Here is a 16,341-nt window from a genome sequence, read left to right as displayed (position 1 = left end):
CTTCAAGGTATACAGTGCAATCTCTAGTCCAGACAAGGTGGCCCTAGAGCAAGAAGATGAACAAATGACACCAATGTGGGCAGCCTTGACATATTTGCTGCAAGCTGTCTCTCCCTTACACATTTAAGTGGTGTGGTCAAAATACTGGCATTTACAACAGTATTTCAGACTGGGTATGTAATGCCTCACATTTAGATAAATGTATCCTACCCTTATATGCTCTGTGAGTGTCATTTCACTAAATGTAAGAATAAATGCAACTGTTTTTGCTAGTTTGCCATCTTCTATTGTCATTATATTTTGTACATTAATTGCACTATCTTGTGTCCTCTTATTGTTCAGTTCCTCTTTCAGTATATCCATTATGTCTCTGCAGGGTACAATAGCACAGCATTTAGTGCAACTCCATTTTAATGGTGTATTCTCATAGGCATTTATCTTCCTAGAAAGTGAGTGTTCCTACCAGTGATGTCCTATTCCTTGAACATTTTATCAATTATTGAAGTGCCAGCAATGCCTTCCAATTCTTTTGGATTTCAAACAGTGAAACGTAGTCAAAGCTGTATGTTTTCTTGCAATGATTAAAAATACTGTACACAGTGACCAGCAGTTCTTGCTCTTTTACTCATACATGATGTTTGCTTTTGTTTTGAAGGACCTGTGACTTATTGAGTTGAGTTGAGTTGAGTTCAATACCCATCAGCAGTACATCCATCCCACCATCAGTCCAAAGATAAGAGTTTGAAGGTGCCATCTTGGTCCCACAAGTAGCTAGGGAACTAACAGTCCACCCAGACAGAGCCCCCCAACTGTCCACTTCGCCAAGTAAGCATTATAGAACTGAGGAGTTGTAAGTGCACCCAACGTTATCTGTTAACAACTGTTTCTCCTCAACACCCACTCACCACACTGACAAAGTATTAAAACTGAGGTCACCTACACCTGCAACACACAATGTTCCACTGCCACACAGGATGGGGCTTGGTGAAGCATGCCCAGAATTTACAGTTACAAAGGACAGGCAGCATTTCCCAGTTTCTGGCATTGTCACCCCAGGTTCGCTAAACCTGTACCCAAGATGCTCACCTAGGAGATAAGTGTGGCTAATCGTATGCCATATATGCAGCTAAGATAACCCCCCCCCCCCCTCCCCTTCTCAGACCAGATATTGAGAAATTAAGAAATGAAAGAGAGGGCAGGCAAAGAGATTCCATATCACTAAAACTATTTTCAGCAGGCCCTGAGGACACCTTCAGATCTGATACGTGCGTATTGACAGGACCTGTCAGTTGGCCGTGTAGCTGTATCGGGGTGGCTAAAGTCAGAGGTCTTACTCATTCCAAGCATAGAAAAAGCCCTCTGACTGTGTGCTTGGAGTGAGCTGTGGGCTGTCAAGAGGCGACATGCCCTGTAAGGAGGTTTTATGGAATCACGTGTGGTGGACGCAGCCACGTCTTGGCAGTCGGTACTCAGCAACTGTTTTGATGTACTGGAGAGTGGCAAAAGCAGGCCACTGAGGTGCCTGTGTTCAACAGGGAGTGCACCACGAGTTTTTGAGTTGTTACTGTGCTCTATTTCGATCCACCACATCAACTGCTTGTCGAAAATTTTGTTTGCTCGTGTGGCAGGTTCTCTTTTATGATCCAGTGTGGATTAATGTTCCTTTCTGTTACCTGTTGTAGAAGAAGGAAGGTTTACATATAAGCAATGAAACAGCCTTAGAGTGGTGTTTGTTAACAGTATCAGCTGATGGATTGTGCTTACCAATGGCTGATTTCTATGCTGACAGCCAAACACGCTGGCAAACTGTCTGCAACAAAATGGGTAATACAATTTTGATTCTTGAGTGCTGAAAAAGTGGCTGTCAGCTCGTGGTACAGTAATTGAGCATGTATTCTTGTTTCATCAATTTCCAATAATAAAGTTGTGGGTTGTTGTCTTGGGTGACAAGTATGTAAAGCTCAAACGTAAGTGGTTAAATTTTTAAAAGGAACAAACAGTTGTCATGTTGCTTAATTGGATTCTTCAGCTGCAATTGAAAGCTCACTCTTTTTAATAAAAAAAAAACTCAAAGCATCAATTTAAGTGTTGAATTTTAAGGGAACCAACAGCTGTGCTGCTCAATGTGGTTGTTGATTTCAAACTGAAATTACCTTTACTCTTGTTACGTGCTTAAGGAAAACTGGCCTATTAACCTGTAGTTCAAATTGGATGGTGCCAGAGTTTGAATAACTACATTGTGTCATAGATTTGGGCTGCTTTGAGGATAATTTAGTGGAGGGCTAGTGCCCGGAGTTTAAGTTATTTACAGTTTTTATCTAAAAATGTGTGTTGTAATTTGTCTTGGCTCAGTATTGGTCATGTGTCTTATTATTTTAAAAGGATTTGATCCCAGATCATTTTGAAAAACTTGCTAAACTTGAGATTTAAATTTTAGTTCATTAATTCCCAAAGACTAGTGTCCGTGTACATGCAATTTTGGTGCAAAAAAATTTTATTTGTCACAAGTAAATAGTCTTTAAACTTCCTATGACTTCCTGAAGGGGCTGGTGTGCATCTTTGTAGTCCACAGATTTTGCCCTGTTAGATAATAAATTTTAAAGGAGCTACTATCTGGCATTGTACAACCATTGTAGTGGATACTTATTATCTAGTCACGTGCACTAATGACTGCTGGTTATCTTAGGTTGAAGATAATACAGCAGGTGGCCACTCTGCAAATCTGAAGCTATATCCATTGGCTTGAGGTCAAGATGTTGGTGCATGTTGTTATTACTATGCTCTTTTTAAAATATATATATATGTGGTTAGCACCATGATATAATTAAAGAAATCTTGCTAGCTTTGTTGAGAACCTTCTAAGTGGCTTAGTGCCGCCAATCAGTAATGCTAACCTTTTTTTTATTTGAGTAAAACAAGTCAGTATCTGGAATCACGATATAAGCAATCCTATTGAATGGTCTAAGTACCAATATCCGTTTCTTACTTAATGTTAATACTTGTTTTAGAAATCTATCGTCCAGTGGCTTTCCACTCAAGGATCACCGTATCGAAGCTATCCCACTCTAAAGAGTCATTAAAAAGAGTTGTTAGTTCCAAATTAATTCCATCTACCTTCACCAATCCTGACCCCCCTCTCCCTTTCTATCATGATCCCTAAATTGGTGGGGAATAAATAGAGTTAACTGATCTCATCTGAATTACCGTCATTTTGCTGATGACATTGTACTGTTTATGTTATAGTAGTATTTGCTTCTAGCACAAATAACCAACAATGAATGGAAGTACACGAGGAAATCAAATATGAACTGGAATTTTTTTTTTAAACAAAACAAAAGTACACTCCCCTTGTTTTCTACTTAATCTCCTGAACTGGAAACTTTTTGATGCCATCCTCAAAGAAAGAAGAGGGGCATGTGTACAGCCACTTGTGCATGAACTCTTCTACCACTGCATTGTCATCAAACCAAGGTCCTCCAAGTTCTTCTTTCAGTGGTCCAAATATGTGGTAGTCACAAGGGGATGAATCTGTTCTGTAAGGAGGATGTTCCAGAGCTGCCCAATGAATTTCCTGCAATTTTTCCCTCATTAAAGCAGCAGAGTGCGGACTTGCATCGTTGTGCAGAAAAATCATTATCTGTGATGATGGGTTGACCACTTCCATAGATCATTCCTACTGCTGTAGCAATTTCACAAAGCTTTATGTACCAATCTTCGGCAATAAGGCCCTGTACAACACGAATGTTGTCTGGTGTGAAACTTGTCCATGGTCATCTTTAGTGGGGTACATTTTCCACAGCTACCCATCCTGCCCCAAATGTTTTATGCCATTTATACACTTCAATCTTGAAAAGGGTCTCTTCTCAAAACTGTGCACAAAGCCTCCTTGAAATTTCCATAGGTCTGGTACCTTCTTTCATCAGAAACTTGATGTTTATGCACTGTGCAACTGACTTGTGTACTTCTTTCGCACACTAACTCGAGCAGTCATGTCCATCCAACTGCAGCATCACAATGCTATTCCAGTCATCCCAACCACCTTCCTGTCAAGGTGATACCCATTTCTGCCCACTACCACAGCTGTCAGATTAAAATTCCAATTCATATTTGATATGTCCTCACATTTCATACAGCAAGTTTTAAAGCAGACTTGAGAACCATTCACAATAAGAGAAAAATGATATCTAATGAACATATTAACACAAAATTGTACAAATGAACAAGTCACAGAACCACTAAATGAGTATCCGTTTCAATGGTAGTTGAAGGCAGTGACTCAATAGATAGCAAAAGAATAAACAGGGGAGCCCAAATGGACATTTTCAAAACTAAGTTTCTGGTTTGTCTGAAATACTAAGTTTACATTCAGTGTGTATTACCAGTTTTGACTTATGGCAGCAAGATATGGGCCTTTAATGCAAAATACATTTCCGAACATTTATGTCATACAATGTCAGGAATAATAAAGAGGCAGTGAATGAATTTATTTCCATAAGAATTATAATGTAAGTTTTTAATACAGTATTTCATAATGTGCAATGACATGCAGTGAAGCACATAAGCGATACTAAGTTGCACTTAGAGATAATGAAATATCATCATTATAATCATGAACTATCTGACATGCACTGTTGGATAAATGCCTTCTTTAGATGTTACTTCAGCTGAAAGCAACTGTGGTTCTTCCTGTGCAGCATTTGATGTAACCTCTCCATATTTCATTAGGTTGTCTTCTCAGTCTATTCTTATCTCTTCAAACAAGGAAGTACTTTATCGGATTCCAAGGGGAGATAAACACTATATTTTCAGGTAATAGTCTTTATCATATGCAATCAATGATGTGGTACGCATTGATATTGTGGAAGAACGAAAATGGTGCATGCATATACGAGTCTGAACAGGAGAATGTGTTTAGAATTTCAGACCAGCTTCAAACAGGTTGATGTATGAGGATGCTGTGTGAGTGGCCGTTACTGTGCAGCTGATTTGTCAGTATACAGCGTGTTTCAGGAAAAGCAGTAAATATTTTCAGAGGTAGCAGTGCTGACTAATTTGGATAAAATATTCCATTTCAAATGTTTCCATTTTTTTACTTCTTAAAAAGATACAGCTGTTATAATGTAATAGAAACAAATACTCATAGAAGCGATTAAGTACAAAGTTGATTTTCATAAATTTCACCTCCGACCTCAGTGCACTTTCGAATTCTCTTGACAAAACCATTTGTAGCTCTTCTGAGGTCATCCTGATGTTCTTTTATAAGGTCAGCATTATTCATAATCTGAATGATTGATTCATCTCTTGTGTGACCATTTCTGCCAATTGTCTTCTGAGGAGTATTAGGTTTAGATGATGTGTCACATGACAACTAGTGTGGGGAGGAGCAGCATCATGCTAGATAAACATACCCATCCTTTTAGAAGAAAGAACTTTATCCAATAATGCTCGAAGCTCGTTTTCAAAGATGGTGTGCTAATACAACAGCCTCAATCAACTGATTTTCTATCATACCATACCACACATTTGCAGAGAAGCATTCTTCAACATGTGCCTCCACAAAGGTACGTGGGTTTTGTGGGACCACCAATGTGAGTTACAAGTATTACTGACAATGACATAGGTTAGAATACCCTCATCAGAAAACAGCATTAACGGGATTACTAAGTGATTTTCATTTAGCCAATGTTTCAGTGAAAAATTCCAGTTGGCTACCTTCATCTCCTCCTCAAAGGTGTTCAATCTCCTGTAAATGGTAAGGACAGATGCCATGCATGCATAACGTCAACCATATTCTTGTATGTGAAACACCAATATGTGCAGAAATTCTGTGTATGCTTATCAAAGGACTATGTTCTATCAACTGAATAATGTCTTCTATTTCATGTAGACTCTGTTTATTTGCACATCCATATGACTGTTGGGCACTGCACCAGTCTCACAGAATTTAGTGAAAATGCAATTAGGCACTGCTGAGTCTATACTCTGTGGTTAGGAAATCATCTACCACATTCTCTACAAGCAGCAACACTATTTCCATTAAAAAAACACATACACAAATAACACTGCATACTGGAATACTCAATATTTTTAAATGTATGCAACATGCTTAAACGATATACTAGAATTGGTCAACAATTACAATCACAGTTGAAAAATTAAATTACATAAACTCAAGCCCAACTTCTCAACTAGAACTTCAATACAAAAATGACAATGTTTAAATAAGCCCACAGCAACTAAGGTACTAGCATGCCAATTGTTCAAATTAGTCTATAACACCAGCTCCTAAAATATTTACTATTCTTCATGAAACACTCTGCATATACCCTCCAAAAAAGTAATAATAGCAGATGAGGGTACGGTCTGTCATTTGCATGAGGAAGAAGGTGGTATGTGCAGAATCTGCAAGATGTTGAGAAATTTAGTGTTTGACGGCAATGGTACATGGGAGCAGGAGATATTGATGAGAACGAAGACGATGTTAACAGTATCAAACAGGTAGCTTGGTAGTAATACGGCTACAAATTGTATATAGGTGACAGAGGAATAGGTGAGCACTTCTAATGCACGAACAAGGCAGGCCATAAGTGATCAGTCATAGCCATTTCTTGACTGGAGCAGAAAGCATTTTGATGGGAAAACACATTTGGTTGCAGGGAAAGTGTGGTTGCTGGTGCTGTAAGCACAAATTATGTGGGTGTGAAGAGTTGGAAAGGGTAGAGAATGAGACACATTCTTGCCTGCAACTAGGGAGTTTATCAGCTATTGCAGGTCACACTGGACTTCTGGTATTGGGACCTTGCAGAAATACTTAAAAGACTTTCTGACATATACTGTTAGTGCTTCATCTAGAAAGTGACATCTGTCTACAAGCATGATGGGTAGGCTAGGATCTGTTTTGAGGGTGCCCTTTTTATCTGTGTTATTGAGAAGGGGCTAATGGAGGGATGTGTCAAATTCCTGGAAGTTTATTAAGATGCAGTAGAGTGGTAACAGAGGAGGATCATGACCAGACATAATTGTGAACTAGATGAAGCAAGGGTCAACATGAGTTTCAGACCAGTTTTTGGTCTGTAGGATGGATGGAAAGGAAGTGTTCACTCTGTACAGAGTGCATAAAGAATGGCAGATTTTAACTATCCCAGCATGATGAAGTCAGCATAAGAATGAATGTCCTGAGTGGACATGAGTGAATGAGAGATAGATGTGTTGGTGGTACATTGTGTTATTTAGGAATTGAAAAATAAATGTGTACACATTTCAGCTTTCGGTCACTTTAAACATTACCATTTTCAAATACACTCCTGGAAATGGAAAAAAGAACACATTGACACCGGTGTGTCAGACCCACCATACTTGCTCCGGACACTGCGAGAGGGCTGTACAAGCAATGATCACACACACGGCACAGCGGACACACCAGGAACCGCGGTGTTGGCCGCCGAACGGCGCTAGCTGCGCAGCATTTGTGCACCGCCGCCGTCAGTGTCAGCCAGTTTGCCGTGGCATATGGAGCTCCATCGCAGTCTTTAACACTGGTAGCATGCCACGACAGCGTGGACGTGAACCGTATGTGCAGTTGACGGACTTTGAGCGAGGGCGTATAGTGGGCATGCGGGAGGCCGGGTGGACGTACCGCCGAATTGCTCAACACGTGGGGCGTGAGGTCTCCACAGTACATCGATGTTGTCGCCAGTGGTCGGCGGAAGGTGCACGTGCCCGTCGACCTGGGACCGGACCGCAGCGACGCACGGATGCACACCACGACCGTAGGATCCTACACAGTGCCGTAGGGGACCACACCGCCACTTCCCAGCAAATTAGGGACACTGTCGCTCCTGGGGTATCGGCGAGGACCATTCGCAACCGTCTCCATGAAGCTGGGCTACGGTCCCGCACACCGTTAGGCCGTCTTCCGCTCACGCCCCAACATCGTGCAGCCCGCCTCCAGGGGCGTCGCGACAGGCGTGAATGGAGGGACGAATGGAGACGTGTCGTCTTCAGCGGTGAGAGTCGCTTCTGCCTTGGTGCCAATGATGGTCGTATGCGTGTTTGGCGCCGTGCAGGTGAGCGCCACAATCAGGACTGCATACAACCGAGGCACACAGGGCCAACACCCGGCATCATGGTGTGGGGAGCGATCTCCTACACTGGCCGTACACCACTGGTGATCGTCAAGGGGACACTGAATAGTGCACGGTACATCCAAACCGTCATCGAACCCATCGTTCTACCATTCCTAGACCGGCAAGGGAACTTGCTGTTCCAACAGGACAATGCATGTCCGCATCTATCCCGTGCCACCCAACGTGCTCTAGAAGGTATAAGTCAACTACCCTGGCCAGCAAGATCTCCGGATCTGTCCCCCATTGAGCATGTTTGGGACTGGATGAAGCGTCGTCTCACGCGGTCTGCACGTCCAGCACGAATGCTGGTCCAACTGAGGCGCCAGGTGGAAATGGCATGGCAGAATGGAAGCATAGCAGCCTGCATTGCTGCGAAAGGTGGATATACACTGTACTAGTGCCGACATTGTGCATGCTCTGTTGCCTGTGTCTATGTGCCTGTGGTTCTGTCAGTGTGATCATGTGATGTATCTGACCCCAGGAATGTGTCAATAAAGTTTCCCCTTCCTGGGACAATGAATTCACGGTGTTCTTATTTCAATTTCCAGGAGTGTAGCTTTGAGGCAGCTGATGAATGCCTTTAACTTCAGTCACTCAAAGGGACTGTCCATATATAAGAAAATATTCATCAAGGGCAAATTGTCATTCAAGAAAATTAAAGACAAAAGTGAATATTGGACTGTTCTGGAACACACTAGTGTATGAGGTACTAACAGCAATCATTCACAGCTGCAATCATAGTTTGTTATTGAAGTGAAGTCTGCAGTAGACCTGGGTGCATATTAAATACTCACCATGGATGTTACTTACTCATCTATGCAATCAAATAAATGGAAGTATGGCAACATGTTATTATCTTCCAATTTTTTATGAAAATCTGTTTTCACAATATGTTTAGTTTATATACGTGTATGAAAAAGTTAAGTGTGCCAAAGTAATGGTGGTCAGTGTGAAATGACCATGTGTACTCTTGTTGTGAAATTTTTGTTCATTTCGTTTACTCTGTAAAATTTAACATTATTTTTTTTATAATTCAATTTATGTTTATGTAATAAAGGTACAGCATTATATTCAAACTGGAGCCAACAACTTAATACATACATCATATTTAACAGTCACAATAGTTCAGTGAGTCTGTACATAAACTGAGACTGAATATTCTGTTATTTCTATTCACTGAACATTATGTGTCAATTACTGATTTATACAGCCAACATTACAACTGATATTGGAGAATGTATTTATGTGTAAGAAAAGAACAGTATTATACGCACACAAAAATGTATGCCATTAACAGATGTAAGGAGTCCAAGGCAAGTGATGCTTCAAGAAAACTTATTGTTAACATTGATGCAGCTTATGCATATATACAAACATGTACATCATTTACAAGCAGTAGTTTAATTCCTACATGAAATTTGGTGAGACTATTCACTGTTTATTAGCTTAAGTCACAGGGTTGATTCTGCAGCCTGTTTTCAGCAAAGATAAACCAGAGACTCAGAGAACTGGAGCACCATGTTGTACAGTGAAAAATAATATTTATCTTCAATATACTGTCAATAGAGAAGCCGAGTAGAGGAAAAAGATTCTGCTAACCTTAAGTTGAAGTAACCTTGCCTCACTGAATTCTCTCATGCTCTTCTCCCTGCTACCAACGGTGTCTCCAAATAAATCTACTGAGAAGTCTCCCACTCCAACTAACAAGACCTTACTTCAAAATAGTAGCAATCCTCTTGCCACCCTGTACCACCCAGGTCTAAAGTGCCTCAATATATTACTATACCATGACTAAAATGACTGAAATGAGAGTGACTTTCCCCGATACTCTCACCAACTGTCACCTACCATCGCATCCCTAACCTCTGCCATATCCTTGCGAAACTGTCGAACATTCCTACACTATTATCACTACTCCAACAGTGATGGGACAACTGAATGTTTTTAACATGAAACAAGTCTCTGCCACCATGTTTGCAACATGAATGTCTTCACTCAGTCAATAGCTTTGAGTGGTTTCACTCAATGTGAGACAACTTACTGAAACAAATCTCTACCAGCTGTGGCTGTTATATGAATGTTTTCACTAACTGACCAGGTCTGAGTGGTTTCATTCCATGCGAGAGAACTGACAGACTCAAGTCTCTGTCGGCTGCGGCCGTTATATGAATGTTTTCACTCTGTCTCTAGGTTTGGGTGATATTTACTAACATACTTACTCAACTTTCTCTGTGGGGTCATTGGGGTAGGCATGTGATGCTGCCGTCATAACTTCCTCCTGTGTCTGCCAGGGTCACAGCCAGCATGAGAAGCTGGCATGGTAGCCGGAGTCAGCGTAACACTGCCAGGACCCATGCTAGGGCATCTGGCCACCACCCCACCTCCTTGCGCCAGCTGCAAGCCTGCCCCTGCCAGCTGCAGGACGCTAACGTGAAGCATGAGTGACACAGGCGCTATCTCAAATTTTAATTTTATTTATGATCATCATCTCTTTAAAGAAAAACATAGTGCTAATAGTCGCAAAAATGTGACAATGTTCCTTTCTTATTCACGTGCCCCTAAGAGAACTTCTATGCTTGCTCAGTATTGTACACCCAACGAAGCTTTACTAGTTATGTGTTAGGCAAACAAGTTTTGAACAGTGAAAAGAAGTACATAATGAAACAAATGTGTTTATTGCTTGTTTTGCGAAACCTAGGGGTATGTGCACCCTGGTTTGTATTGTATACCACTGCTTTACTTCACCTAATGAAAGTACTACAGACTGGTTTCACTCAGAAGAATAACTGGATAACTCGGTCAGCTAAACCACTAAACAGTGCTTTCTATTGAATGAACAAATGAATAAAAGCTTCAACTAACAGGATAACTAGAGACTGCTTTCATTTTAAAAGGAAAGAATGAATAACTCAGTCAGTAGCACACAAAATGTCTCTGGACTGTGTTGACTGTTTTCATTCCGTTGCTCCCTGAGACTTGTTTCATGCAAAAGAAATGAACGAATAAATATCCCACTGATTCATAAAGCTACAACTGACTGATTTTAATGTTTCCATTTGGTAGCTCTCATAGACTGGTTTCACTCAATACAATGAATGAATAATTCAATACGTAAAGGTACAACTGAAAGAGTTAAGTCGTTTTCCGACAACTGACTGAATCGATTGTTTTGATTTGGTTGTTCTTATCACTATACTCTGATGGTTCTGCCCTCAATCATTCCACTATAACTCTTGCTCCATGATCTCATCCACTACCATTTACACATTGGTGCCACCACTAGCAGATTCTGCAACATTAAAGACAGGGCACCATGTTGTTTACACGTATTCACAGCACCACATTTTTAAAAGAATCACAGTGTCAGCAAACTGGTTGAATACAGAGAACTGTTCACCTTGGGGACAATCACTACCCACTTGCTGAGCATGCTATACCTGATATACCACACAGGCCATATGAATCCTTCAAGGAGAATTTGTTTTCCCAAAGTTCAGAGATGACAACTTGCTCCCTCACATATCCTCTCTTCCTACCACATTTCTGGACTTAACTTCCATTAGCATAACCTCCCCTTTTCTATGAGGTTAATTTAATGACTTATTCAATTATTTACTTACTTATTTACTCAATTATTGTTATTTTCACTTTCCCTCTCTCCATATTGTTAGTTATCCCTTTTTCCCCTACCTGTCTACCACTACCTCTCTCTCTTTTCCATTCTTTAACTACATTATTATCTCCACTTTTAATCTCTCTTCCTCTTTTAATTCATCGTCACTTCTTTTCTATTATCTCTGAACTGAAGCTGGGGCAGTGTTTAGCAATGTACTGCCTTTGGCCTCTTATTCTCTCTGAGGCCTTATTCTTCACCTTTGCCTTCCCAGTGTTCATAACACATAACAGATGGGCCCCTCGCCACTTAGGGTCTGAGTGACCCCCCCCCCCCCCCCCCCAGCCATCACCCCTTTTTTCTCCAACGTTCCCTAATTGATTCCTCTTACCTCCCTGAAGAAAGCATGTACAGTCCCAGAGCTATGACTAGTATTTTCCACTTACGTGTTTCTACAGGCAATAATAAATATTAACAACGACCTATATGTTTTGTCACAATTAGACTGATTAATTATTTATAAATTCAGAAAATTTGAGGTAAATCTCATGAGATTGTTATTGATACAATTCATAGTAGTAGTATACTGTACAACATATGGTTCAATACTGCCTCTCACAAAATGTTTCAGTATAATAATGGAGATTCTTTCCATACTCAAGGCATAAATTATATATGTCACACAATATTTAGTTTGACACATCATCAGCAGTGAAACAGATAAGGATATAAATATTGATTATAGCACTGGTTACCTGGTTTGAGAATGCTGTATATCTTCTCTATGCAATCTACAACATTACTTGAGCAGTCAATAAAGAAACAAGTTGCTACACAGTCCCAGTAAGCATTTTCATGATAAATCTGAAAAAATGATTTCACAAAATTAAAATTATTTCCTCGGGATAACAAAGATGCTGCATGATTTTATAGTAACAAAAATTCTAACAAACCTGTCAGAAATATACTGTAGTGTTTCTCTGAGGCAAATGATGTTAACCCTTTTAGTGCCAAATACGATCTGATCGTGATCCAGATTTTCGGCGAAAAATGCCAGTAACGATCTGATCGTGATGCCTTTCTCATTCGCTAGGAAATACTAACAACTTTGCCTTCAAGCGCGGAAAAAATGAATGAGAAAGGCATCACGATCAGTTCGTTACTGGCATTTTTTGCCGAAAATCTGGATCACGATCAGATCGTATTTGGCACTAAAAGGGTTAAAATACATTGAGGTGACAAAAGTCAAGGGATAAAGATATGCACATGTACAGATGGTGGCACTATTGCATAAACAAGGTATAAAAGGGCAGTGCATTGGCAGAGTTGTCATTTGTAATCAGGTAATTCACATGAAAAGGTGATCGACACAATTATGGCTGCACAACGGAAATTAACAGACTTTGAACATGGAATAATAGTTGGAGCTAGACGCATGTGACATTCCATTTAGGAAATTGTAAGGGAATTCATTATTCCAACAGCTATGGTGTCAATAGCATGCTGAGAATACCAAATTTCAGAGATTAGCTCTCATCATGGACTATGCTGTGGCCGATGGCCTTCACTTAATGACCAAGAGCATCGGTGTTGTCAGTGCTAACAGACAAGCAACACTGCATCAAATAATTGCATAAATCAATGTGGGACGTACGATAGGTGTATCCGATAGGACAGTGAGGCAATGTTTGGAGTTAATGGGCTATGGCAGCAGACAACCAATATGAATACCTTTTATAACAGCACCTCTCCTGGGCTTGTGACCATATTTGTTGGAGCCTAGATGACTGGAAAACAGTGGCCTGATGAGATGAGTCCTAATTTCAGTTGGTAAGAGCTGATGGTAGAATTCGAGTGTGGTGAAGACCCCACGAAGCCATGGACTTGAGCTGTCAACAAGGTAGTGTGCAAGCTGGTGGTGATTCTATAATGGTGTGGGCTGTGTTTACATGGAACAGACTGGGTCCTCTGGTCCAAATGTCAGGCTACTTGGAGATCATTTGCAGCCATTCACAGGCTTCGTGTTCCCGAACAACAATGGAATTTTTATGGATGACAATGTGCCATGTCACCAAGCCACAATTGTTCGCAACTTGTTTGAAGAACATCTTGCAAAATTTGAATAAATGATCAGGCCGTCCATATCACCCAGCATGAATCTCATCAAACATTTGTGAGACACAATCAAAAGGTCAGTTCATGCACAAAATCCTGCACTGCCTACACTTTCGCAATTATGGGCAGCTATGGAGGCCGCATGGCTCTATGTTTCCACAGGGGACTTTCAACGACTCGTTGAATGCCTGCCATGTTGAGCTGCACCATTAAGTTGGGCTACAGAAGGTCCGACATGATAAGGAGGTACCCCATAACTTTTGTTACCTTAGTGAAATACAATTTATTATTAAATAAAACTTTACACATAACCAACACTAACTGAAGTAACACAGAAGTAAAATAACTTTACTTGTGTGTGAGTATAAGGTATAAGCTTCTGTAGCCACAGCCATCTTCAAAAAAACTTTTCTAGGTATGTGATCATGTCATCTTCTTGTTGCTGTAGCACATCACTGATACATTATTAAATAAATCAATGTGAAGAGATGATTACATAACAGCAAAAGTTTTATTGAATATATGTTACTTATATTTAAGAGAAGTCACGCCTGGATCACAATAAGGTTTCTCTAAATTACTCCCGTAATTACTAGGACTGTTTCTTCAATAAGGTTGAAGCTAATTACATCTCCCATTACATTAAATCAGTTACTGCTGCATTTCTGACAGATTGTATTTGATGAGGCAAAAACTAATCACATAATGGAAGAAGGGCACAAAATTGACAATTGTTTCAAATTCTTTTAGCACTTGATCACGCTAAACTTTCTTCATCTGATATACTTGTCCATTCTCTTTTCAGTTGAGATACGGGTATTCTCTATATTTATAGGTCTGCACATTTAATAAGTTCTGACATGCAAGTACATTACATATCATGTTTTAACACTGCAGGTATCAGCATTCATATAAATTAATTATCCAACTCGGACTTCAATTCCGATAGCAATTTTACACTGATTAGGCTGGCACAATGCACACTGCTGTCACCAAAATAGTGGCTGTCTGGAGTCAAGATATTTCATGAGAGGGTCCCTCCCTATGCCTATATTACAGTTGTGTGCATGTAATACAGTGGGTGCTGGAGGGATGTGCAATGACAACAACAATGTACCAAATGACACTCCAGCCAACAGCTTTATTCTGCTATGTCTGTCTGTGCACAGAATGTTTAGCACTGATTTTCATGTTAGTTTAGACTTGGTAGGGTACTCAGCTGCTGTACTATTCATTATGAGTAACAGAAACCATATATAACAAGTATTACATGAAGAAGTGACAACAATGGTTTTCCAAGTGATGTGTTCTATATGGCAGTAGACAAATGAAATATATTCCCAGGTAGTATAAATAACAAACACTTTCTTGGAACACAAATAACAAAACTAATTCACAAATAAATGACCACGGGGTGCTATTCCTAGAAAGCCTGAAGATACACCAAATGAGACTGGTCTCGTAAGTTTCCACTTATAAGATTGTGAATCTAGTGTTCACGAATCACAAGTTATGGAAATTAATTAGGATAGTCAAAGTATGTCAGGACATAAGCTGGTGATGGCAGCAACTTGATGAGGGCACAGAATATAAGTTCAAATGACACATGTACTATTCCAGGAGTACAGTGTCTGTTGAAGCCATGGTCATTGGAGGTGATGGCTCCAGTAGCAACTGCAGTCTGCTCAGTATGATGCTGCTGTGAAGAACCTGTGGGGTTGATGCGACAGTTGGAGCTCAATGACAATGCAAGGAGAAGATCCGGTTGTGGTTCAGAGGACTGAATTGACTCACTAGTGGCCAACTGGCATCATAAGTACATGCCTGGTGGACAGATACCTGTTGTAAGTTGAAAGGACATGTGATAGGTGGACACAACATAGTGCCTGCAAATTTAGTGCAACTAACAGTGATATATCCACCATGGGTTGAGAGAATAGTGCCGCACATTTCTCAAGGTGACTGCTGGGGGCTAACTCCAAAACAGACCGGTGTGTTTTGGTTGGCTGCTGTGTTAACATACAGTCCAGCATTTGTTGTGGTTGATTCAATGTGCCTGCCAATCCACACTGTGGAGCCTGTGGTTCTGTAGCACGGCAACCCAACACTCATGGCTGCACTGCCAGGTAGTTGTAGGAGCATGTGATAGCTTGGGATACAGTACCAAGCACAAAATTTTTTCTAGGAAGAATCAGAAGCATCAACAGTGGCCTTCACCCCAGAGTTGCCATTTACCAGGGTTAGCAACGATGGGAGCATGAGGTGTGTAGGGCCACCCCAACATATTCTTTTGCACAGAATGCATCACAGAGCTGCCTTCTTAATTGCAAATCACTATAGTGGAATGTGGGTTTCCTTAAGACAAATAGCGGTTGGTGTTTGGGAAAGTTCCTTATACATGAAAAATGCTTGTTCAGTAGTTTCTAGGCAGGTCTGAGTATCAGAGGGCTTTCTGTTAGAACAGTGGAAGTTGGTCTGATTTTATGA

General features: G+C 40.5%; 1 protein-coding gene across 2 annotated transcripts in view; it reads right to left on the bottom strand.

The window, feature by feature from the left end:
- The window catches only part of LOC124556655 (carnosine N-methyltransferase), a 191,714-nt gene that overhangs the window by 55,548 nt on the left and 119,825 nt on the right, over nt 1-16,341 (bottom strand). For both annotated transcript variants that reach the window (XM_047130624.1, XM_047130623.1), the window contains exon 7: nt 12,495-12,603. In XM_047130624.1, coding sequence (XP_046986580.1) covers nt 12,495-12,603 — 109 coding nt within the window. The remainder of the gene's footprint in view (nt 1-12,494; nt 12,604-16,341) is intronic.

This window comes from Schistocerca americana, chromosome X (assembly GCF_021461395.2).
Source record: "Schistocerca americana isolate TAMUIC-IGC-003095 chromosome X, iqSchAmer2.1, whole genome shotgun sequence".
NCBI classification, from domain to species: domain Eukaryota; kingdom Metazoa; phylum Arthropoda; class Insecta; order Orthoptera; family Acrididae; genus Schistocerca; species Schistocerca americana.
This window is presented reverse-complemented; position numbering and strand designations above follow the sequence as displayed.